This window comes from Lonchura striata, chromosome 6 (assembly GCF_046129695.1).
Source record: "Lonchura striata isolate bLonStr1 chromosome 6, bLonStr1.mat, whole genome shotgun sequence".
NCBI lineage: Eukaryota > Metazoa > Chordata > Aves > Passeriformes > Estrildidae > Lonchura > Lonchura striata.
Window position 1 is genome coordinate 36,274,886 of NC_134608.1, and position 23,945 is coordinate 36,298,830.

The following is a 23,945-nucleotide window of genomic DNA, read 5'->3' on the forward strand; positions in this document are numbered from 1 at the left end:
GCCGTGCCCCGCCGAACCGCGCGGTGCTGCGGGCCGGGCCCGGTGCGCGCCGTGCCGGCACCGCTCCCGGGCGGCGGTGGCCGGGCCTCCTCGGCCCCACGGGGGAATGGGCTGCCGGGCTGCTGCCCTGCAGAGGGGTGGGATCCGTGAGTACCGGGGCTGTGCGGGGCAGAGGGCTTGGGGAGAGCGGTGGTGGCCGGGGGCGATGGGGGTTGCTGCGGCTCCGGCGGAGTGGGCGGCCTGTGGAGGGCGGCAGGGCGAGCCCGGCCGAGAGGGGCTGCGGCAGCGGCATCTCGCCTTGGGGCGGGCATGCGCTGTGCTTTGCCTCGTGAGCATCCCCTACTGCTGTTGTGATCCTGGACTTTGATGCCCTGCTGTAGAACAGGGGCGTTAGGGCGGAGGCGTCTCTGTGCCAGGTGTGTAGCTGCCCTAATGCCTCTTCATACTTGCCAGAAGTGTTTCCGGGGATGAAGTGTGACTGAATATAGGTTGTTTAGCTGCCTTCCTCATAAGCAAATATCTAAAAATGTGTTGTAGTGAAATCATGTATCAGTTTAGTGATAAATATCTGGTAACTTTAAAGGAATGGGACTGACAGCGTGAAACAAGTCATAATAGTATGATGAAATATGGGGTGTTTAAAAGTAATCCTTCATCATTGCACACAGGGTGGTTCAAATCCAAACGTACATAAAGAACTGCTTGGGTGTGCATATGGATGTCAGTTTGTAAAAGTTTATGAAATATTGGATACAAGTGACATAAATTATTGAAGTTCATTCTTCAGTATACTTCATTGATGGTTAAAGTTCATGCTTCAGTATAGATGGAGGTTTGGTAATAATCTTCTCATGCAGGTAAAAACCTTCTTTCTCACCTTCCCTTCTACACCTGATGAACTTTAAAGAACAGATAGGTTCTGAGGTGGTGTGTCCTAAGAGAGAATAGAATTGAGAATTTATGGACTTTGTTTTCAACATGAATTTCCAGGCTTACATGTCCTACATCTCTGTTGCTTATTGCTGTTCTTCAGTTATTTGCTACTTCTTTCAGTTAAACCTTAATTACTGCATTTAACAAATTGGCTGTTTTGCTGAACTGACAAATCCTGGCCTAAAAAAAACCCCAAATACTTAAGCCTTCCAAAAATTTATTAATAGCTTTGCTGAAGTTTAGAAGCTTATTCCCATTAGCATTGCAGTATTTGGGATTACTACTGCAAGTTCTAAGGGCCAATGCAATGTGTCTCTGTAACTTTTTACCTTGGAAAATAGATTTCTATCCTGAAGTAGCTCCTGTTAAAAACAACTGAATTGTGTTTTGTTTTTTTTTAAAGTCCTTGCTCGATTTCAGCTGAACTGGCAGTAAAAGGCAGCTGCACTTGCACTACTTGATGTGTTCCACTAATGACTGATTTTTGTATGTAAAGTTAGCTAAATAGGTGCTATACTCTGGCATTTTCAGTTTGGAGAAAGACATTGGTTTTACCCAAATTTTGTTCGCATGTTACCTAAGTCTGTTTGGTCACTGTGACCAGACTTCAGGCAGCTTCTATTCCCTATGTTCAAAAATATCACATATGTGAAGAGATGTCAGCTAAAGACATTTTAATTCCTGCAGAACTGTCAATCCAGTACAGAGTAACAGCAGTCCTCTAAATGCATACCTAAATTGTATACAGAGATACAACTTGTAGTATCTAGGTAAATCTATCAATTTTCTTTCCATCTTATCTTGAAAAAACTAATAAGATATCCAGAATAAAATGTAAATTTGTTCAGGATCAAATTTAAAATGTTGAAGTTTTTTTTTAGCATGTGGTAATCCTCCTCTGTGAACTCTGCCACCAGATGGTGTCATAAGATTTGAGGTGTTATCTGGCTCAAGTTGAGTCTAGCAAAGTAAAAGGATACTATACCTTACAAGTAACTTCTTTGTTTTTATAAAGCTATGTTTTATATTTGTAATGTAAGGTTTTTGAGTTTCTTTCATCAAGTCCCAGAATATTTTACATTTTGATCTTATTGTGGTAGAGCTGCTGGTGTTCAGCCCTGAGATAAACTACATTACAGAGATATACTAATTTAGGCAGAGCCCTGTATTTCTATTACCTGGTCATTAATGACTACTATCTTAGTATTTGAAATCCTTAACTTGAGTTTTCTTGGCATGAAAGCTGTTTATACTGAAAAGTGACTTGAGTACCTTGGTTTGAATGTTTCAAATCACCCTCCAGTGATTCTTCATACTCTGTAATGACAATATAAATAGAAGAAGCCAAATTACTTACTGAATGCTCTCCCTGCTTGTTCTCTTGTGTCTATACAGATCTTTTGTGGGGAGTCTGAGTTATTTTGACAAGGCCAGGTATCTGTTACTGTGGAACTGCAATAGATAGGATACATAGAGTAATCTGTTTTGATGTGGCTTTTGATCCTTGTTTTTAACTTATTAGTGAAAGAGACATTGTATGAATACCTAGGAAGGATATGATGAGCTTAAATAGCCTAGGAAAGGGGAAAAATTATACAACTTAATGTTACAGAAGTAAGTGTAAAATTAAGTGTTGGGTATTTCTGTCATTCTTACAAGGTCTGTAAAGTGAAGACCCTTTATAAAGTGACTCAAGGTTACCAGAATAAGTTGATGAGAATTCTTTTGTAAGTCACAGTAGTATTTAAATTATTAGATTTAAATGTTTAAATCTAAAATTTAATTGGGTTGTTTTTTGCCACATCTTGTGGATCACTATGTTGCTTCTTAGTAAGAGTTTGTCTCAGGCATTATGAATTGTGTTTGAGGCTGTAGTAGTAGTAGGGATACACAGACAACTCCCTTCTCCTAAGGGTGCACATAGGGATGTTAGCTGAAGTGCTACATCTGTTTTTGAACAATCCTTTTAAGTGCTTTGGGCAGTTTGGAAAGGGGAATAGCTATTTTAATAAGCTCAGGAAATGTGATGTTTGAGGAGAACATCTGGAGAAAACAAAACTTTCATATGCCTTAAACCAAATAGGGAGTATGGGAGAAGACAGAAGCTTTCCAGGTGTGTGGATTTTACATGTTCTAAGTGACAGCATACAGCAATAATGCTGTACAGTTCTTCATTCCAGTTTGGACAGAATAGATTCCTGAATCTTCTGGTGTGTGAGAAGCTCTCATGAGAAAGATAGAAGGCATTTAGTTTTACTAGAGAGAAATTATCATCTTGATTTACAGCAAGGAAAACTTACTTTGTATATTAAGAAATTATTAGCATTCCTTATGTATAGGAGTTGGAAAGATGCAGTTTGGTTGTGGCTTAAAGTGTATATCTGGTCTGTGCTCTGTTCTGAGACTTACGTGAAATAAAAATAGAAGTCAGTGAAAACTCTGTTCCTGCCAGGTGTTCTGTGCCTCTGCTGGTCTGTTTAAGATATTTCTCTGTGGTGCCCTTATCTCCAGTAGACTTTCCCTGTATGTTGTAAAAATCCCAGCCATACTTATGAGATAGCACTCATTTTCTGCTAGATGTTTTCTAAGCCAGGTAGTGAAGTAAATGTTATTGCTTTTAACAGGAGCTTAAAGAACTTTGATCTGTGAAATAACTCTTTTTTTCCTGGCTTGATGTCAAAACAGTTGAGCACTTGTCTGCCCAATTAAACATTTGCTGTGTAGTGGTGCTGCTTCAGTGCTCAGGGGTCTAGACTACCCTTAGATTGTCACATGGATAAAATTAAATCTTGGAAAGCAGGGAGAAATTTACCTTTAAAGCTTTGTACTCTGGTACAAGTATTTTAACTTCTGGAGTGTGATACAGTTTTCTCCTTTGCCCTGTAAAAATAAGAAACCAACTACAAAGTAGTTTGTACAGTGCCTGACAGTGTGCTGGGGGAGAATCATGTTGTTAGTCATGACTTAACTTTAGTAAATCCTTAAGTTTTCGTTTTTTGCCTGGGTTTAGGTTGCACAGATCAACATCTCAGAAGGAAAGTTAGTGCCTCACACATGTGCTCAGAAGGAGGGTTAAGGTAATTAGTAGACGTTATGGTCTGGCGGGGATGTGTAGTAAATTCAGATGCTTGAAGGGCAACAAATCTTGGAAGGGAAGATAATCTCTGAATGATGGTGCTTTATTCCATGTAAATTCTGCAGGAGGTGATGAAATTGGAACATAGGGCTCTGTACTATTACTGTTACTATTCTACAGTTCAGCTGATGTGCGTGCAATTGGTTGCTGCAGGAGAGAAGTCACTGAGGCACTAGGAGTGACATCTCTGCAAGGAGCTGAGCATGTTGCTGCAGAAAATTCTGCACAGTGATTTTGTAGCCTCCTGTTCTTCTCAAGTGTTGAGTTTCCACTGTTCTCTGTAGGGGCATGCAGCATTTAGGCAGGCTTTTGGACAGGCCAGTGCTGCTGATCTCTTTGAAGCCTTCTGAGGATTTCTAGGCAGCTGGAATGCCAGGCTGCATACCCCACTCCATGGCACTCGTGGCTTTATATAGTCGGAATGTTCAGCCACTCATCTGTAGCAGATTTAATCTTGACGTACATTTTTAATGTATGTTATCCGCTAAGGTTGAATAACTATGGACAAATGGATGTTGTAGCAGGAAGTAGTCTAATGTCTAATTTTTGTAAACTATTTTTATTTGTGGGAAGGGTTCTCCAAAATCTCTGTAGCAGTCTTTCTTAATTTAATTCAAGCTCTGTGGTGTTCCTAAGCTCTGTACAGGTGCAGACTATGGGCAAGTTGTGTTTACATCCCCTAGTTGTAAAATGCATCCCTTCCCTTTAAAACAAACAAATAAAAAATGACCCATTGATGTTACATTCTCTCAAAATAGAAAGTTGTTGTAATATTTAATTTGTTGCAAAGGCTTTACATTCTGCTCTTAACGTGTTCTTTTTATATGATGGTGGGGTCTTTTTGGCAAAACCTTATCTTTGTTTTCAGTTTGCTCATTTTTTAGACTAGCTCATCTTTCCTACTCAAGTCCCATAAAAAGTAATTTTCTATGTTATACAGCAAGTTGATGATTTCAAAAGCACAAGATGTTAAAGCTGGTAAAAGCTTGAAGGTTGTTTAAGGTTAAAGTATGTGGAGTTTTTTTAAGAATTCAAATGTGCCTGCATTTATCTCAAAAGCTCTGTTTCTGAAGTTTCTTCATGAATGGAAGTTTTGAGATTGAGCAGACCAGTATATGATGAGATGAATAGTAGTGACTACATGGCTCAAAAGGTGTCTGATTCTTGCTGATTTTGCATAGTGTCTGAGGAAATACCTTTGATTTATCATGTTATTCAAAATACTTCATAGAAGTGCTTTTACAGTAAAATTGAAGTACTTAATTAAAGTGATCCACAAGTGTTCATAGGTTTAGCAGCATTTGGGAGAAAGCTAAGGATGATGGGAAGTGCTTTATATCTATGTAAGCCAGTAAGTCAAGAGGTGATCTGGAAATAGAATGTGTGTCTGTGTTCTCCCAGTCCCTGTAACATCTACTGAATCTCTTTATTTCTGAGTCCAAGCCACTGAGGGCTTCTCTCTGTAGTTTCCCTTTTCATAGTGACATCCAATAGCATTTGAATTCTATTAGTATTTTTAGTACTCTGTCATAAGCAATGCCGAACTGATTGGGCAGTTTGCCGAAAACTCTTCCTGTAATCGTGTATAGTTACTATATGTTTTAATTAGCCAAAACAGGTGTAATGCTAGCTCTGCTGGTGGAAGTTTTTTAATGTTCCATGCTAACTAGCCTGCTTTTCCTGATTTAAGTCCCATGCTGCTTTCAGCCCAGTGCAGAACGAATTCTGTAAATACTTGGGTAATCTTGAATGAGATCTTGAGCACATGTAGGGTGTTGCTCCGCTGAACTACAAAGTAGTGCCAGCGAAGAATGTTGGGGGTGTACAGAAAATTTTATGCAAAAGGAAGTGTCTGAAATTGGTGCAAGGATTAGCAGCCTCGCTTTCCATGAGTACTTCCATATTAATTGCATTAAACCAGCTGTACAATGTTGGATAGGCATCTAAACACTTGTCACTTGTGTATGATCATTAATAATTCCTTTAGATCTGTTGCAGCTGCACAGATCTGTATAAACAGTATATTGATGATGTGCTACTATACTCGCCTAATAACTCGCTAGAGAATCAGGAGTCTGCAGTATCTAATTTTCTGTCTCTACTCAGATTAACTTAAACTTTCCTTAACTGCTGTCTCAATTGAAATATGTTTAAAACAAGTCATGATCTTTATAAATGCTTTCAAAAGAATTTGTTCCAAAAGATAGTGTTTCTGTATCCTGACTTTCCATGAAGGCAGGTGCTTTTTCATGGACATCACTGATGCCATATGAATTTATATGCAGGCTGGTGCAAAGTTTTAGATGACTATGCAAAACTACCTCATCTTTTTTTGAAGAGTATCGACTATGGATGAGAAGAATGTATTCTCTTAAGCTCAGCTAGTTTTCATGAACAGTAACTTTGCTTACTTTATTTAGTAAAATAGATTAATGAAACAAGTAATCCTGAATGTTGGTTGTTTTTAAATTGTTTTTATTTGCAGGTATGGGATAAGATATTTCCAGAGTAATAAGCATGGTTCAGCAACGAAAATGTGCATTATGTCACATTGTGTACAACTCAAAAAAGGTAAATAATTAATGCTTGACATGTATCAGTAGATATTAATAAGAAATGTGAATGAGAAATGCTTTAATTTTTAAACTGTGCAAAGTACATTTTCCCTTTACCAGGAATATATTGACCTAAGTCTATCTTAAATCAAAAAATACATTTGTATGTGCTTTGGAGTACCTTTCTTGAAGTGAGCTGTGCAGTATGTTGATTCTGAATGTTAAAAATAGTGAGGTCTTTGAGGTTTTTTATATTATTTTATAAAGATACTAAAGTGAAAAGCATTCATTTATTTGACTGTAAATTGTGATATGGGAAGAGTACTGTAATACATGATTTTATAGATTCCTTTTGGAAGGTCTGTATTTCCATGTGGAAGAACCAAATGGAATTGTGTAACACAACATATGTTTTCATTAATGTGTCAGTTTGGTGTCCATCTTCTGTGTGCTGTGTATTTGTGCAAAGTCTGTATTGAAACTGAGAGTTTCTTAATGAAGTTTTGTGTATTATTTAACTGCATGGCATGTGGAGATGTGGCAAATGTCAGTGTTTTAATTCACACAGCTCTTCAAGGTGGAATATGTTCCTTTCCCTTTGCAGATAGAATTTAAAGGGCTAAAGAGGATTGTGATTGATATCTGGTGTTTGAAGATTTCTGAACACTTTGGGTCAAACACCAAAGGAAAGTTAAATCATCTGAACTGCTTCCTTTTGCTGAGTGATGAATGTTCTTTCTCTTCTGGCAGCACCCTTTCAATAGTGAATGATTGTAACAGTACTGCAGTTCATGGATCTGGGTTGTTGTAAACAACAAACTGATATGTACATCTCAGTTTCTGAAGTGTCTAGCCAAGTAAAATAGTATATGATGATGAATTTACAGCTGTCTTACAGTACAAATGCAGAGAAATTGCTCAGATTGCACAGGGAAACTGTTTTAAGTACTGTGATTCTGAAGAGTGGTATTAATGAGACTTTTAATTAAAATGATTTTCAACAGTGATTTGTCAAAAATCAGTCTAATAAACTTTGCTATGTAGACTGTTATTTGACTTTCTCCTGAAATTCTGCTTCCGTTGTGTTGAGTTTCAGTGACTCACATGTGTAGTATTAACTTCCTGCAGGAGTGCCTACTTGTGCTTTCATAGTCACAGAAACAGGAATGGTAACTGCTACAGCCCTGCAGGAGTAGAGTACACCCTTTTGCAAGGCAGGAGAATTCACACAAATGAGCTTTCCAGACATAATACAGAGTTTTGTTTTGACCAAATATTTTTTTTCTGTATGTTGAAGGAGATGGAAGAGCACATGAGAAGCATGCTTCACCACAGAGAACTGGAAAACCTGAAGGGAAGGTATGAGAACAATCTTGCATCATTTCTCCCTGTGCCATTTTTTATGTCACTTTCTGGAAGGACTCCTGACCTATTTGCCATACAGGCTGAATTGCACAATTTATTTTTATACTTCACTTCAGTAGCATGCCATGTTGTACAGCTGGCAATGACTGTGTTCTCGTGATGTCAGAAACTCCGGAGGCAAATAATCTGGAAGAAAGCTCACATACATTGCTTTGACTGCAGTGAAATAAAATTACTTCATTCTTGGCAGATTCATGTTTGTGGGTTTTTATTTTGCAAGCACTAGTTTTCTGCCTTGGTCAGAATTAGGAACATGGTATTTTTCTTTTTACATCTTTTGGGGTTTTTGTAAGTTTTCAATGATGTAAAAACAATTGTTGCTCCTTTTAAAGCGCTGTGAGAATGGTATCTCCTCGAGTGATTGGCATTGACCACTGTGGTCCAATTGCTTGATTAGGAGACCTAACCATGTTGGATGGTGTTTCCTTTAAGGTTTCCTTGTTTTATTTGAAACATTTGTAAATTGGAAGTGGCGGGGGGAGTTAAGGGATATTCAAATACAATCCTAATAATAAGGAATTAGGTTGCAGCCAGAGTACACTTTAAAGTGATTTCTGGTGTATGCATTTTGGGGTAGCCGCAGAGATCAGATACTGTCAAATACTTGAATGTTTGATCTACAAATTAATTTTTAATCATCTTGCAGCAGAAACTTTAACAAATGACAAATCTGTTTTGAACACATCTTAAAGGACTAAAAGTCATCCTCTTTCCGCTCTTTGAGGTGTGGGGGTTTCATTTTGTCAAGACATCTGTCTGATATATTTTGACATCTTATTTCTGGAGTTTGATTTTAGTTTAGTTATAGCTCTGTGACACTAATTTCTAGATGCTATATGTTGTGTCTGCAGTGGCTTGCAAATGATAGGACAATTTTTGGTTTTTCATTTCCATAGGACTGATGTTAAGTTAAATGTCTTTCATCATCATTACACTTTTTATTACTAATGTAGCTATCTGTCTTTATTACTCTTTCAGAAGAATGCACGGAAGATGCTTGTTCTCAAAATAATGAATTAACTTTTTGCTCTGCAACAGCAGCCTTGTTCTCTCTCTCGTGCCCCTTCTTCCTCCCATTTAAATTTAATTAGAAGTTTTCTGTGAGTCTTTTATAACCAAGTACTTCAAGGAGAAAATGTGAAGCACAAGCAACAGCCTCATGAGTATGATTGAATTGTGTAAGAGATGATAATACTATTAAAGTATGTGGAATATCAACATCTTATGACCTTGAAATTTAGTATCCAAATAGAAGTTACTTTTCATTCTTCCCATATGGAAGAGGTAGAGGAAATGCACACATTGATTCATACTTCTTTTCATTTTAAAATTAGCTTAGTAATCTCAAGGGCTAGAATAATTTTCTGAAACATTCCAAGACTTTCCTTTCCTTGAAGTGTTATTCTGTGTAATGTATAAGGAGAATTGGATGCCGAGTACAACGCTGTATCATATTTGGGTTTTGCTTGTTTTTAGTTGAAAGTGAAATAGTGCTCTTGTTACTTGGGACATTGAGTCTACAGTTTGAAGTACACATGCAGTAAATAAAGCTCTTGGATGCTTTCATACTGAGAAAAATTTTGTTGTGTTTACCTCAAACTTCTTTTGGCTGCCTTGTTTAACAAGTAAGATTGTGTGGTGTTCCTGTATGGCAGGGGAGTGTGTAGACATAATCTGTGTGTGTCATGGACTGTTCTCATTTTGGAAGGCATTAATGGGTGTAGGAAAAGTATAGAACTGAAGGAAATCTAAATTCCCCTAAGTGCAGCTATCTGAACTCCTAGCCAGTTTATCTTCAATTAAAGCAGTTGTTCATAAAGAAAAAAAAAAGTGTTGTGTTTTTCTTTAGGCTCATATAGATTAAACAGCAGGTCAAAGAATTCTTGTCTTTTCAGACTGTCAGTTGGTACAAGAATCACAGCTTTGTAATTAGTAACTCACAAGTCAGAAGTGATAGAAACAAGTTCTTTGTCCTCAGTCCAGCTGTTAACTAACTAGCTTAGTCCAAAGTAAATGAAATTTTGCTTTTAGTTAGTCAGTCTGTAAGTGAGGATGGTTAAAGTTCTATGAAATAATTGTAACATGGGTCTTATGAAGGATGTGTATTGTTCTTTAAAACCTAATTACTACCACATCAGAACCAGTGGGGTGTGCTTCTCATTGAGAGTCCTTACGAGTGAAGTGGAACTTTATGGAAAAAGAACATCTTTTTCAGTGAGAAGCCAACTTTCTATTTGCAGTTTGCCTTGTGTGATGACCTAAGTTAAAAATAAGTCTTATTAGATATGCACAGCTGTGCCATTTATGAGTGTGAAGAGGATTCCAACGACATTAGTAAAATATGCTGGTTTGGTTACCTTTATTGCATTAATAAGATAGCCCAAAGTACAATATATGGAATATGGGCTTTGAATATTTATTAGCGAATATGAAATTAAGTACACTTAGTTCTTGAAAATAAAGGCTAAGTTTGGAAGCTACTGACATTATAAATGAAATTTATCTTAATGTTTAACCTGAAATTAATTAGGCTGCAACATACAGAATAATTAAACATAAAAATTCTGATTTTCAATACTTAGGTTGTTTAAAATAAAGCTGTCTCTAGGTGTGTCTGAATAACTGCATTGATTAAATATCTCAAATATGTTAGTAGGGAAAACCACTGATATCCAGGATAAATAAAACATAGCTGCTGACACTTGCTTAACCACTCTGATGAGGATGTTGCCTTAATACCCTGAGTGAATGTACATATTTTGATCTTTCTCTCATTTTTTTAAACTGTTCACTAAAAAAGGCAAAGATTCATTTTTGTCTTTTTCCTTTATGGATTCCATCTTCTTGACATTAGTGATGAACTGTGGGTTGTATTGTAATGCTTCTGTTCTAAGACCTTTGTGTCAAGTGCTCCATGGGGATATACAGTCTGCGTTTATGAATTAACAGGCAGAATTTAAGGAGGCATCAGTGAATCCTGTCTTGGTCCTGCTGAGTTATTTGCAGTGGACTATACTCTAATTAATTTTTTTTGGGGTTTTTTTTTAACCCAGTGAACATTTTTTCCTTGTTTAGGAAGTTGGCAATGTAGTTCTTTAACACTGAATTATTGGAAGGCTTTATCAGAAGAATAAATGTTGTGGTTTTAGAAATCTAAATTTCTTAAAAAGAAAAAACGGTTAAAGTATTGTAGCCTTAATTCAGTAATATGAGTAAAGCCATTTGTCTGGTACAGCTGTCAACTTTCTCCAGCTGAAATTATTTCTATATTTTTTGAGATAAGTCCTCTAAAGTAGAAAGCAGACCTCATGCACGCTTGAACCAAATAAAGTACAGTGAACTGAAGACACCCTCCCATCACTGACTGTGCTGTGGAGTCTTTGGATTCCATGAAGCAGTCTCAGCTGTCCCAGTTTAGGTTATGTTGTATCAGGATTGGCTGTATCCATGTACTGCCTCCTCCCTTTTCTAAATTTCACTGGGGGAAGGCTCAAGGCAAGGATTAAATGTAGAAGCTGTCACCAGGCTTCTGCAGTGCAGCTGGCAGCATGGATGGGCTTCAGAGCTCCTGCTAGCTCTGGAAGCCTTTCATTCTGCCTCCTCTCTCACTATGTTTCCTCTGAATAGATTTTGAGTACAACAATTCAAGAAGAATTCTTCCTCCCATTTAATGTAGCTTTCTTACCAAGTCTTTTACCTCTTGATTGTTGGAAAAAAATCTTGTAAAAACTGACCATCAAAAAAACAAAAGCTTGAAAGAAAGAGCCAGAGAATTCAAGTAAATATACTGAACAAAGCCTAGTTGCCTTAAACTCAGACACATTCAGAGGAAACAAAGTAAGACCAGAGCTACCTGCTATGCCAGTTGGCAGAGTTGAAAGTCCACCCTCTGCCTCTCTTCCTAGGGATAGCAGCCACGAATGCCGAGTGTGCAGGGTGACGCTGGTGGGTTTGTCAGCATATGCCAAGCACATCTCCAGTCAGCTGCACAAAGACAACGTTAATGCCCATAACAGAAAAGAGGAAGAGGAAGAAAAGGCAGAAGAAGAAGACCTTGACAAAGAACTCATTCAACTAATCAAGCAAAAGAAGGAACGGAACCGGTGAGTTTTCCTTTCTCCACTTGGATCATAGAATTGCTTTTAACACAATGAGGATGCACTCCTGAGGTTTAGGTGCTCACAAAATGTAAACTGCCTGTAGCTAGTTTACTTATGAGAGCAATCCAAGAGACGTGTGGATATCATAGTTTCAACATGTAAACATGACTCTGCTGAATGTCTTGTCCTGTTCCTCTACTGTTAGTATGGAAATACAATAATTCTCCATTATGGGTAAAAACAGTCTTGTGTTTTGAGAACCCTAATGTTTTTATTTTAATATTTGATACCTTTTTAACTGAAAGCTTAATAAATGGACAGTAGTGCTAATATTGTTTGTGGTGGAGGTTGTCTGTAGGAACCTGGCCTTTACAAAACTACTGCTGAGCATGTTTTTTTATAAAATGAATTGGATTATTCTGTAAACATCCCACTGAAATCCCCTAGTCCTTGAATGAAATTTCTTACCTATTGTATCTTGCTGCTTACCATTAGCTAAAGGTAGTTCCAGTGGCTCACTATGAAATAGAAGGCTGCAGAAAGTAATAAGTGTTGTCTTTTATAAAAATCTGCACATGTGCATTGCTTGTGTGATGTTCCATTTGGGAATATATTATTTGAATAGATTTATGGCATGGTGATGGTACTAAAGGGGCAAGTAATTTTTAAAAGAAGCTCTTCGGTTCTCTGGCTAGAAATTTGAATTAGTGATTCCAGATGTTGAAATCTTTGGAGACTGTTAGGTTTTGGCATCATTCTGTCGTACTAGTTTGTCCCTGCACTGTGCAATGGTAATGTTTCCATACTGGTTATATAGGTAGCAAAAATGTCACTTTTCCTTTGTGCTTTATGGAAAAGGAGTAATACTGTCAGTGCAGTGTTGTTCTGAGGCAACTAAAGCTGTAGAAAATCTCTGTCTGCTGGGTTCTGGTTTGGAGAGGGGGAAAACCAGAAGGTGCAAGGATTAAGTTACTAATTCAGCAAAATTATTTCCATTAGATCATAATCTAGTTGAGTCAGCTCATAGAAATTACTTAGATATTGTTTTTTTGAATTTTTGACTTAGAGCTCAGATTATTTTGCCCAGTAGACTGTTTTCCATTAGAGAGTAGTTACTAGTGAATCTTTTAGCAGAACTGGAATATATCAAAAACATAAAGGGTGATATAATATAAATGTTCAGTTTATTGAAATCAATTGTTTTTGAATAGCAGTGTGTGAAAGTTTACTCTCTTTCTTGTCCAGGGATCCAGAATGGATGTATTTTTGTGATCAGTTCCTGGAAAATACTTTTAATGAAAACTCCTCATTTGGTAGGATAAGAATTAGAATGTTAGAATTAGAAGATTAGAATGTTTAGACTGCTGACCCTGGGAATAGCTGTAGCTGTTAAAGGAGCGTTTATCTTTAAATGTACATGTGATAGTTTGCCACGTGTTTGTGGTAAGTTGCCAAGCACAAGTGCTGTCTAAAGGGCAGTCAATAATACTGCTCGGAGGCTCATATAGACTCAGGACTGCATGCTGTGGACTATTAGTCTCTTGATTAAAAGAAGACAAATTACTTTCGTATCTGAAGTGCATCTTCTGTGGATGTTTTACATCTGTGTTTTAACTTAATCTTTATAAATGGAGCCATCATGTCAATTATTCCCTCCAGTAAGGATAATAATGGAGTTTTCAGCCTAACATTCCTCTGTTTTCTATCAGTTCACTCTAGTTACACCAGCAGAACAGTCTTCAGAAAAAACAATTATCTCACTATTGAGTTCTCTATCTACTAAGATAGATCAAATGACAAAGATTCTAAAACATAAAGAAGCTTTATTTTTATTAGTTTATTATTAGTCCAATAGTAAATATAAAGGGATATTATCTTTCAAGTTAGGGAAAAGTATTTGAGAATCAGTCTATTGAACTGTCCCTGCACTAAATCATTTGTTCTTGTGAGAGAAATTTTGAAATTATCATGTTTAAATAAAGTTACAGCTTTGAAAATCAAACATTACTGAAGTTTGAAAAGCAAAGCTGCTAAAAAAGTATCTGTTTCTTTTTATAATAAATAATTTTTAAAACTATTTTCTTCCCAGTGCAAATAAAATTCATGAAGCTTGTGGACTGTTGGATTTTAGTAGAATACCATCAGAATTTAGGCTTTTCTCAATTCTTTTGTAGGCAAACTGAACCAAGTTGTGCAAACCAAGAATTAGAATGTGATGATAGGAGATCACAGAGAAGGCGAGAAGAAAGAGCTGCTTACAAAGAAAGAGAAGCTTATGATCAGTCATCGTGGCGTTGTCATAATGCATCACAAAGGGACTGGAAATGGGAAAAGGACGATTATATTAGTCCTAGACAAGGCAAATCTTCACACTCTCAGAGGAACCTTACTATAAACAGACATTCAGGTGGTGCAAGGGGGCGCTCTGGGTGGCATCAGAATGTTTCAGGAAACCCTTCAAATCGACATAACTATGGTAATTCTGGAAATGCTTGGCATCTAAGTGGGCGGAGAGGAGGAGTATCAAATTGGCATCATGGTGCCAGAGAAAGAAATTGGCACTCAGAAGAAACGGGTGATTTTTCTAGCTGGAATTCCAAGAGTTATGGAGGAAACTGGAAACCAAGTACTCATGGTGCAAATGGCTGGAATTTTGGAAGCTCAGGAGATTCATTTTCATCAGAGCCAAATATATACAGTAAGGAAAGGTGTATGTGGCAGCGGCCAGAGAAAAGCAATGTTCTGCCATATAGAAATAGAAAAAATAGGCGTGACCATCTGGATTTTACTAGTGATGAGCTTGCTGCTGAGGGTGTGTTGGATTTTAGTACATTGAAACAACCAGAAAGCAAAACTTCAAGACCCAGTGGAAAAAGTGTCAGTCCTTCCAGAGATAAAACATATCGCTGGACTCCCTACCCATCCCAGAAAACTGCAGAGCAGCAACCATGTTCTGAAGATCATGTTTCGAAAACTTCAGATAAAATGGGTTCTGTACTTGCACCTCTTACTGATTCATCAATGAAAGGACAAACTTGTGAAGCCAATGTTAGCCTTTCAAAACTTAAAAACTATGAAGCATCTTCCCCTCCTAATGGAACCTCAGATCATCTGGATTCTTGCAAGGTTATGAAAGACTCTTCCAGTGGTGAAAAGCCTGACAAAGATGATGGCAGAAATAATAGGATGCCATCACTGAAATCCCCTCTTCTGAGTATCACAGATATGAAGTTATCCTTGATAAAGCAAGACACGAACAGTCTGTTAAAAAATGTCAGGCTTCTGTTATCCTCAACTAGTGGTGAAGAGCAGAATCATTTGAATGCAGTGAACTTGGAAACAAACAGTTTCTCCTCTTACTCATCAGAGCTGCATGGTGCTTGTGTTGGTAACTTACAAGACAACAAAGGTGTGCTTGGTAGCAATCTTGGAGAGCCTCTTAATAGCTTAACTGAAGCAGAGCAAAATCCCAAAGATGTTCAGTCCAACCATTCCTTGCAAAATGCTCCTTTAAGCTCTTGCAAAGATACAAGTGACCAGAATAGGGAAGAAACTGGGAAAGCATTGCCAAAGGAGTTCAGACTAGATTCATTAAATATGAGTGGTGATGATTTAATGGGAAGTGAGACGTTAGAAGCAGAAGTTGAAAAGTTGGATTCTTCTTTACCCTGTGATATTCCTGAAGGTAAAAATACCACCTCTGAAAAGGAAGATAATAAAAAGCCATCTGCTTCAAGTATTGCTTCTGCTGAGCTAAAAAATTTTACATTTGGGATAGAATCCAGAGTTTCTTCATCAAGCAGTCAGGACCGTTTGCATGTGGGTTTGAAAACCTCCCAGGACAGGGAAGGGAATGAAGAGTGTGTCAAGTCACGTGATCAATTTGAAATGGAAGGTTTTGAAAATCCTTCAGATAATGAGCTTCAAAAAGGAGGAAGCCAGTCAGTAGGTCTCCTTCTTCCAGATTTAAGCAAACTTGGCCTGCCTGCTTTTCTGCAAAGAGACCTGACACGTCATATCAGTCTGAAGAGCAAAGCTGGGACACATCTCCCAGAGCCCAATCTCAATAATGCACGTCGCATTCGGAATGTGAATTGCCTTCGGAGAAGTGAGACAGAGAAAGAGTCAGGGCTCAAACCTACCCTCAGGCAGATTCTTAGCGCTTCCCGGCGAAATGTTAACTGGGATCAGGTCATCCAGCAGGTAACCAAGAAGAAACAGGAACTTGGCAAAGGTTTACCAAGGTTGGTACCTTTCAGATCTAACCATGCCTCTCAGGTCATGCTGAGGGAGGAGGGTTGTTTTTTCCCATATCTTAAATGAACTCCAAAATCCTATAATAATAATTAATATTAATGAATTAAGCTTGCTATGGCGTGATCTTTTGCAGAGTTTTTGAAAATAATGCAGAGATTTTATTGATTGATACTATGAATGTCTGTCCATAGATAAGTAAAAGTAATGTGCTCAGAAAAGATTCTAATCGGTTCATAATGTTGATTTAATATTGAATGTGGATAGTAACAATGTAGTTTCTTTTGAAGTTCTAGTAATGGAAGAGTGTAAAAATGCAATCAGGATGGGAACAATGCTATGACAATTGCCTATTTTTCCATTTTTTAGGACTACAAGAAATGCTTGCAGTGCTGCAAGCAGTGTAAATGCTCTTCATTTGTTAATCTTTTATTCTGATACACAGTTTGCTTTTGTATTTAAGGAAGCAATTATATAATTATATAATACAACATTTTTAAAACTTGCTTTAAACCTGAAGAATTTGAAGTGTCTTGAAAAAATGTCACATTTTATTATTCCAGTCTTGCTTGGGAATAATTTATAATAACATGATTTGCGACTTGAAAATCATGCTGCCACTTCTTAGCTATTAAGTCTGGCTATGTGATAACAGGAGATGTTCCATTGCCAGATGAGATAGAAAGCACAGTATACCAATGTAATGGGATTAAACCTACTGCTTAAAGTAGTAATGTACATTTGGGGAATGGGGAGGCTTTTCTTTATGTGTTGCAGGCTTCTAACTTCTTTATTTATTTTTCTTTTTATCTTGTTAAAGGTTTGGCATAGAAATGGTGCCTCTTGTTCAAAATGAGCAAGAGGGTCTAGAACTCAGTGAAGAATCTGATCCGACTGTTCTAGAAGGATTCCAGTGGGAGGGGATTTCCTTAGTGTCTGGCTCAGCCAGAAAACGTAGCTTTTCTGAAAGCAGTGTCATAGCAGACAGAAATCCTTCTGCTTACAGCTTTTTCAGTGAACAAGCCAAAATTAAAGAAAGTCGGCAAAGGCAAGTAATTGCGGCCAGCCACCCGCATCATATAACATCTGGATATGAGGCAAGCACTGACATTGAGGCTGGTCAGAAAGAGGAGGCACCATCTCTTGCTTTGTCACCTTTTATGTCTGAAAGAACTGAGGCTAGCAGAAGAAGTCCCAGCCTACAAGCCACCTCTGAGATCACAGGCTGCACAGAACAAGACCGGGAGAGTCCAGAGAAGAGAACACCTCTTCTTGAAAAACAAAATGTATTAGAGATCTCAGAAGAAAATCGTCCATCTTCAAATAGTGCTTCACTTTTTGCAGTGTCTAATAACATAGATGCAGCTACAGACAGTAGCTGCACATCTGGTACTGAACAGAATGACAGCCAAGGAATTGGCAAGAAGCGAAGAGCAACTGGAGTAAGTGTGCAATTCTGTCCAGAAAGGTTCTTTCCCTGTCAATGGTCATTCAGCTTTGGAATGATCTGTGCAGGGAGGACTTTGCCCATCTGATTGTCTTGTACTTTGATAACATCAAGTTCATTTATGTTTGATTTAATTTACTTTAATGTTTTGCTTTCATAATGCAGGACTTCGATAGTTTTTTTTTTAATTAGTAGGAATGACAAATGCTCTTTATTTGATTTAGTACCTGGCATACTATGTTGATAAACAAGAGCTGTTAAAATATTTCTGTGGAAATACTAGGTTTTGTGGCAAGAATCTTGGTGTTTCACAATACATTTTAAATGGAAGCTAGCCTGTAGTAGGAATTTATTTTCCTTAGATGTTTCTGGGTTTATGGTTAAGCAGGGAAATAAAAACACTTTTAAAAAATTACATACCTAAAATTATATTCTTAAATCTGCATTTGTTTCACAGTCTGGTTTTAGACTTATCCAAAGGTTCAAAAAAATCTTGTTGATCAGTTTCACAAAATAGTTTTGCAGAAAGCAAAAATTCGAATTCCTTGTTGTTTAATCCTCTATACCTTCAACTAAAACTGTAGAGCAGTAACTGATTCAAGTGCAGTCTTAAACATCTGAGGAAGAAGGCAGCTGTTGCCTTATTTAATATTTCTTACTTGAGATGAAAACATGGCACTGTTGTCCTCCCTCTTTTAAGAGCAGAGCAGATGAGGAGTTGTACAAGAATGTGCAAGCAAATTATGGATTCTTCTGTGTGCCTCCAATAATGATTGAAAAGATGATGGATGTTTGGCTTCTTGAGGCCAAATTATTCTTGTTACTTTTTAATGGATGATTTTACTTGCAGGAGGGATCTTCTCCTGAAATACCTAGTCTAGAAAGAAAGAATAAAAGAAGAAAAATCAAAAGTAAAAAAGGTGAGTGAATATCATACATGTGTGCATGTAGTGTACAGCCTATAAACACCCAGTAGTATTTTGACTTGGCTGAAGTAGTAGTTCCTTAAAGTTACTATGCTGCTTCTTGGGCTTTTACTGAAGTTTGTAATGTGGACTGCTCATAAATCTGCAATATATTCTTCTCTGAAAACCTTTATCTTAATTTGTCAGAAGTTGTTTCTGACAGAAGGGTATGTGCATCCTTTCTGCCTGCAGTTCATATTCCTGATTGTACAGCTGGGACCTTTATTTTCCCCCTCTACAGGGTAGTGAGGTTTGTCCATCCTCTTTGAATGGAAGTTCTTAAGGGAGAAGTCCCCAGTTAACTTCCTTCTAATTGCCATGCAGCTTTCCTTTTCTAATTCTGGGTGGTCTCACCAGAAAAATGGTACTCTGCTTAATTTGGTTACTGTTCTGTTTTTGACATCTCTGGCAATACTTTCTACTTTTTTAATGTCCTTAGTGGAAATGAGTGTGGAATGCCTCTCTCCTTCATGATCCTGACCAAAGAAAACTTGTTCTGGCATTAGACAGATCTTTCTGAAACATGCCTAAAACATCCTCATCACCATGTCTCAAAATGCATTATCCAACTATCATGTTTTAGGCAGAATATTTTCTTTGCTAACTAAACAATTTCTAGGAGCTTTGGTCTCTGAAGATGGCTTTCAAATTTATCTTTTTTTCATTATTTATTTATATTAAGACTTGTTTGCAAAGTAGGGCAATAATATGACTCTTCTGTGGCAATGAGTATTTCACTATTTGAAAAGGTGGGGGGTTTTGTCAGCCTCTTTCAAATACATTCTACTTAGTAAAATCTCTTCCCCATTACTTTGTTTTAACATGATTGTTATTGTATTAAATTTGCTAAAGGAAACTATAACCTGAACGCAATTAAGCAGTGCCCAAATGGAAATTTGTTTGGGCAATTTCTGTAATGCCAAAAGTCTCTAGGAGGTATAGGAGGATCTTTTACTGCTTAGAGTATGCCAGAGACTCTTCCTCAAGAGACAGCAAACACCAGTCTCATGGATGAAAATCATCTTGAGTAATAAATTCTTTTTTCAATCATTGGGTTTCTTTTCTCCAGGACAGCTTTTCCTTGGCTTTTGCATTCACTGAATAATTTAAACCTTTGTTTAGCTTACATTTGCCTTTGTTTTTTTGATTACATTAATGCAGGTGTGTGTATTTGTACTTCTTTACACATGTACTTCAAGAGGAGATCTTTGTGAAAGAGAATTACTTCATTTATTTAACTAAATCAGTGCTGGCTAAGCTGTGATGGAATTAATTACAGGAGTAAAGGCTGAGATTCCTTAAAGAAGAATACTTGACTTTACCCTTCATCCATGTAGATTTGGCTAGTCCTGTCCATAAATACTTTTTACTTGTATAATTATAAATACTTTTTAGCTTGTGTAATTATTGATGCTTGAATGCTTGACCTATTTTATGGGATTTTTCCATTCTGAGGTGGTACTATTTGCTGTGATATCACAAGTAAGGTATCTAAGGTAAGGTAATATTAATGTTCAGTGCAATTAGATTCTGCATTTTGTTTCTTTTTCAGAACGTTCTCAGGTAGACCAGTTGTTGGCTATTTCTCTGAGGGAGGAAGAGTTAAGCAAGACCCTGCAGAATGTGGACAGCAGCCTCTTGCAGGCGAGGGCTGCCCTGCAGGCTGCCTATGTTGAGGTTCAACGGTTCCTTGTGTTAAAGCAACAGGTAACAGTGGACTTTGGAAACTGTCTGAACCAGAAGTTAGCAGCATGAAGAGCTGCCTCTTAAATCAGTGGGACTGATATTAAGCCACAACTGTTTTGCAGATAACTATGGAAATGAGTACACTGAGAAGTCAGAGAATCCAGATCTTGCAGGGGCTACAAGGTAAAGGATATGATAGAGCTACAACAGTGGAATGTTTACTCTCATATTCTTTAAATTTGGAATATTTTAAAAACTGTGTTTAACTTGAATATGCTCATTTAAGTTACAATAAAATTGTACACTTTCAAAATGAGGGCTTTATCATCAAGTGTGAGCAGTCAGTTTTGATACTTCCCTCTAGTGTCTTTTTTTCAAAGTTTTCTCTTCCTTGACTCTGCATCCCCAAGAAATGAGCTCCTGGCACCACAAAATTTTATTGTAAAATATAAATACTTCTGTTCTGTTATTTATTTATTTGTTTGTTTCTTTAATGTATCTCTCCTTTTGCCATTAGAAACATATGAACCTTCTGAACTCTCAGAGCAACTTTCCTGTAGTACCCTAACTGAGAGACGAAACAGCAAATCTCCGATGGCAGCTGACACAATTCCTTCAGGCTCTCTCCTGCCCCTTTTGGACACTTTGTCTTCCTCTGTACCTCCTCGAGGAGCTTCTGTTCCTGTAACCATGCCATCACCATTCCAGTCTTCTGGCAGTATACCTTCCAATACTCCTGACTCTTCAGTACAAGTTAAACGAGAACCTATGTCTCCAAAAGGCACAGAACTAAGTGTGAATTCTGTACTACAGAGCTCTCCATGTCCTCCACAAACAGAAGAGGTGGAACAGAATGATGGTAATTGTAGTTTCGCTTTAAGATAATTAGCTTGAACAAAATAAGGAAATTATGTTTTTTCCACAAAAAGAATGCAAGTTGTGTCTCAACCTGCAGTCTGTCAGGCAGAATGTAAATTGAGCCTCAACTTGCAGTCTTGTCTCTCATTAACTTGTGAAGGACTTTCAAGATTTGCTTTGAAAATAGAACAAACATGAATTTGAAGGTTACATCCTCTTAGAATAATTTAGTTAACTAAAAAACCCAAAATTGGCACAACCCATCTAACCTGAGAATTTCCTGTATAATTTTTGTCTTCTACTCTGCATCATTTAATGAGCACTGGTAGCAAAAAGTCTGCCTACAAAGGAAAAAGTTGTGCCTGAAAGCATTTTTTAAAAAATTATGAACACCAGCATCAAGATTATTTTGTGTTCTTCTTGAGCTCTGCTAAATAAGCATGAAGGGTATCATTTGTAATATTAGAAGTAACAATCAATCTTCTAATAATTGGCTGTTATAGGCACTGGTTCATTTGAAGGGCTAGCAATGAAGATAGGGGTTTACTTTTAACTGGAGGAGAAACTGCTGAATTAATTGAACATCTAATGGGAGAGCTCTTGCCTCAGAAAAGTGAGATCTTAACAACTACAGCTGAAATTGCCAACTCTTGATTTAGGCAGTTTAAACCCCATAAGACCTGTGCACTGTGGTCAAAGGCTTAGATGCTATTGGTAGTTTCCTCTGCAATTTGCTCCTGTGACTGAGGGTAAAAACTGAAGATGAAAAGCTCATCCCATCCTTTCTTAAGAGCCTGTGAAGTCAAGCAGGGTGACTCTAATGGCAGTTATCTGCCATAAGAATGTCACCTACCCAGACCTTTAACTTAGATAATTTGAGAAAAACATTCATAAAATTGATCTTTGTTAAAGATAGCCAACACTATTTTTTCCCCTCCAACTGAAGTACAAAATACTATGGAATAAGTAATGTTCTACCTTTCTATGCATTTTTTTCCTCAAGCACAAGATGAATGTTGTCTGAATTGAAGTTTACACCTCTTTAATTAGAATAATTTGGTTTTAAGACTTTTTTTTTTGTTTGCTTCAGCTGTAGAATTGCATATAAGTGGTGGGTTTTATTAGTCATGATTGCATTTCCTGTATTCCATTCTGATAAAATACATTAATGTGTTGTTCTGAGTTTTGCCTCATCTCTTTTTGGAGAATTTGACAAGGAATGTGAGGCTCTGGGAGTAGTCACTAAAGTAAACTTGGGACAGGGGAAGAATCTGCTTTTTTGTTTATTTGTATTTTTAAGACTCAACTTTAAGGAAGTCACTACCTTTGCTTTCCTTTTTTTGTTGGTATATGCCATACAGTTATGCTTAAACATCAGGGAAATTTTTATATGTATCAGTGTTATTTTTATTTTCAGTTTTCCAACTCTAAGGAAAGATTTAGTGACCGCTAGCTGCAGTGGCGTGAAATGCCTTGCTTGCAGAATCTTGAAACCTCACAACAGAGAAGTTGAAGAGGTTTTCTATTTTTTACTTATGAAGATGAACCTTTAGGTATAGCTGCATTTGTTACTTAACTAATTATTTCAGAAAGCTCTTAATCATAGTAACTTTCAATTTCCTACAAACTGAATTTTGGTGTATTAAAAGCAGGAATATTCTTTTTATGATCATTTGTCAAGTTACCATAGTTTTGGTATTGATGAACTTCTATATGTGCTACATTTAAAATTAGTTTGCTCTCAGATAAATTTAATAATTTGGGGGGAAATAAGCATTTGCCTTTCAGGCAAATTCTGTAATTTGAAGAAGAGGAATTGACTCTGGGGCAGACTGTTTACTTTTTGGGGTTGAAGGTTTAGCTTGTCAGCTTCCTATTGAGATTAGCATAGCCTTGCTTTGAGGGACCTGATTGCATTTGTTTTCCCCTAAATGCCAGCAGTGTGTCCCACCTGTGATGCTGAGTGATTCTGTTTACTTTCATTGCCATGGTGGTTTCCTACTCCTTTTTCTAATACCCTCAGCACTCCAAGTGCTGAGAATTAATAACTTTTGGATTTTGAAATGTCAATTTAAGTGGCTGGTTGCTATTATTTTCCTGTTATAAAGTGACCAAGTTACTTACTTCCCCTTTCCAGTGGGAAATGAGTGGCAGATGATATTAGAGGCATATTCAGAATTTAAGGTTTTGTATGCCTTCTTCCCAGTGTAATTCAACACAGTAATTTGTTCAAACTTCATCTAATTATTCATTTTTTTTTTCTATACAGAGGTTTTTCTATCAGGTTTTGCAGTTGTGCATGGCAGTTACATGTCCAAGGGAAAACTTCTCAGTTGATTTACTTTAAATGCAACATATTCTGTGCTGTTAGCAAGTTCTAGTTTTATCTTGGAATTCCCCATCTGAGGAAGGTGTGGGTCAGAGATGCTCTCATTTTAGCTGTTTCTAGTTGGATGTGTAATTCCAAAGCATCAGATTTGTCCTGTAATGTGCTTTTGGCCAAGCATTAGTGTAGGTTTAATTTGCTGGCTTCTAAGAGGCTGGAAGAGGGAAGTGTTTCAGATACTGCCAACTTGCCATTTACAT

General features: G+C 37.3%; 1 protein-coding gene across 4 annotated transcripts in view; it reads left to right on the top strand.

The window, feature by feature from the left end:
* The first annotated feature begins 17 nt into the window (after window positions 1-17).
* The window catches only part of ZNF106 (zinc finger protein 106), a 34,260-nt gene continuing 10,332 nt past the window's right edge, over window positions 18-23,945 (top strand). For all 4 annotated transcript variants that reach the window (XR_013340176.1, XM_021533502.3, XM_021533506.3 and 1 more), the window contains exons 1-10: window positions 18-146; window positions 6,555-6,640; window positions 7,922-7,983; window positions 11,955-12,152; window positions 14,324-16,393; window positions 17,224-17,845; window positions 18,701-18,770; window positions 20,368-20,522; window positions 20,624-20,684; window positions 21,019-21,360. Coding sequence is in view for 3 of the 4 variants with exons in the window: in XM_021533502.3 (XP_021389177.2) it covers window positions 6,587-6,640; window positions 7,922-7,983; window positions 11,955-12,152; window positions 14,324-16,393; window positions 17,224-17,845; window positions 18,701-18,770; window positions 20,368-20,522; window positions 20,624-20,684; window positions 21,019-21,360 (3,634 nt within the window). In the remaining variant the exon portion in view is untranslated. The remainder of the gene's footprint in view (window positions 147-6,554; window positions 6,641-7,921; window positions 7,984-11,954; window positions 12,153-14,323; window positions 16,394-17,223; window positions 17,846-18,700; window positions 18,771-20,367; window positions 20,523-20,623; window positions 20,685-21,018; window positions 21,361-23,945) is intronic.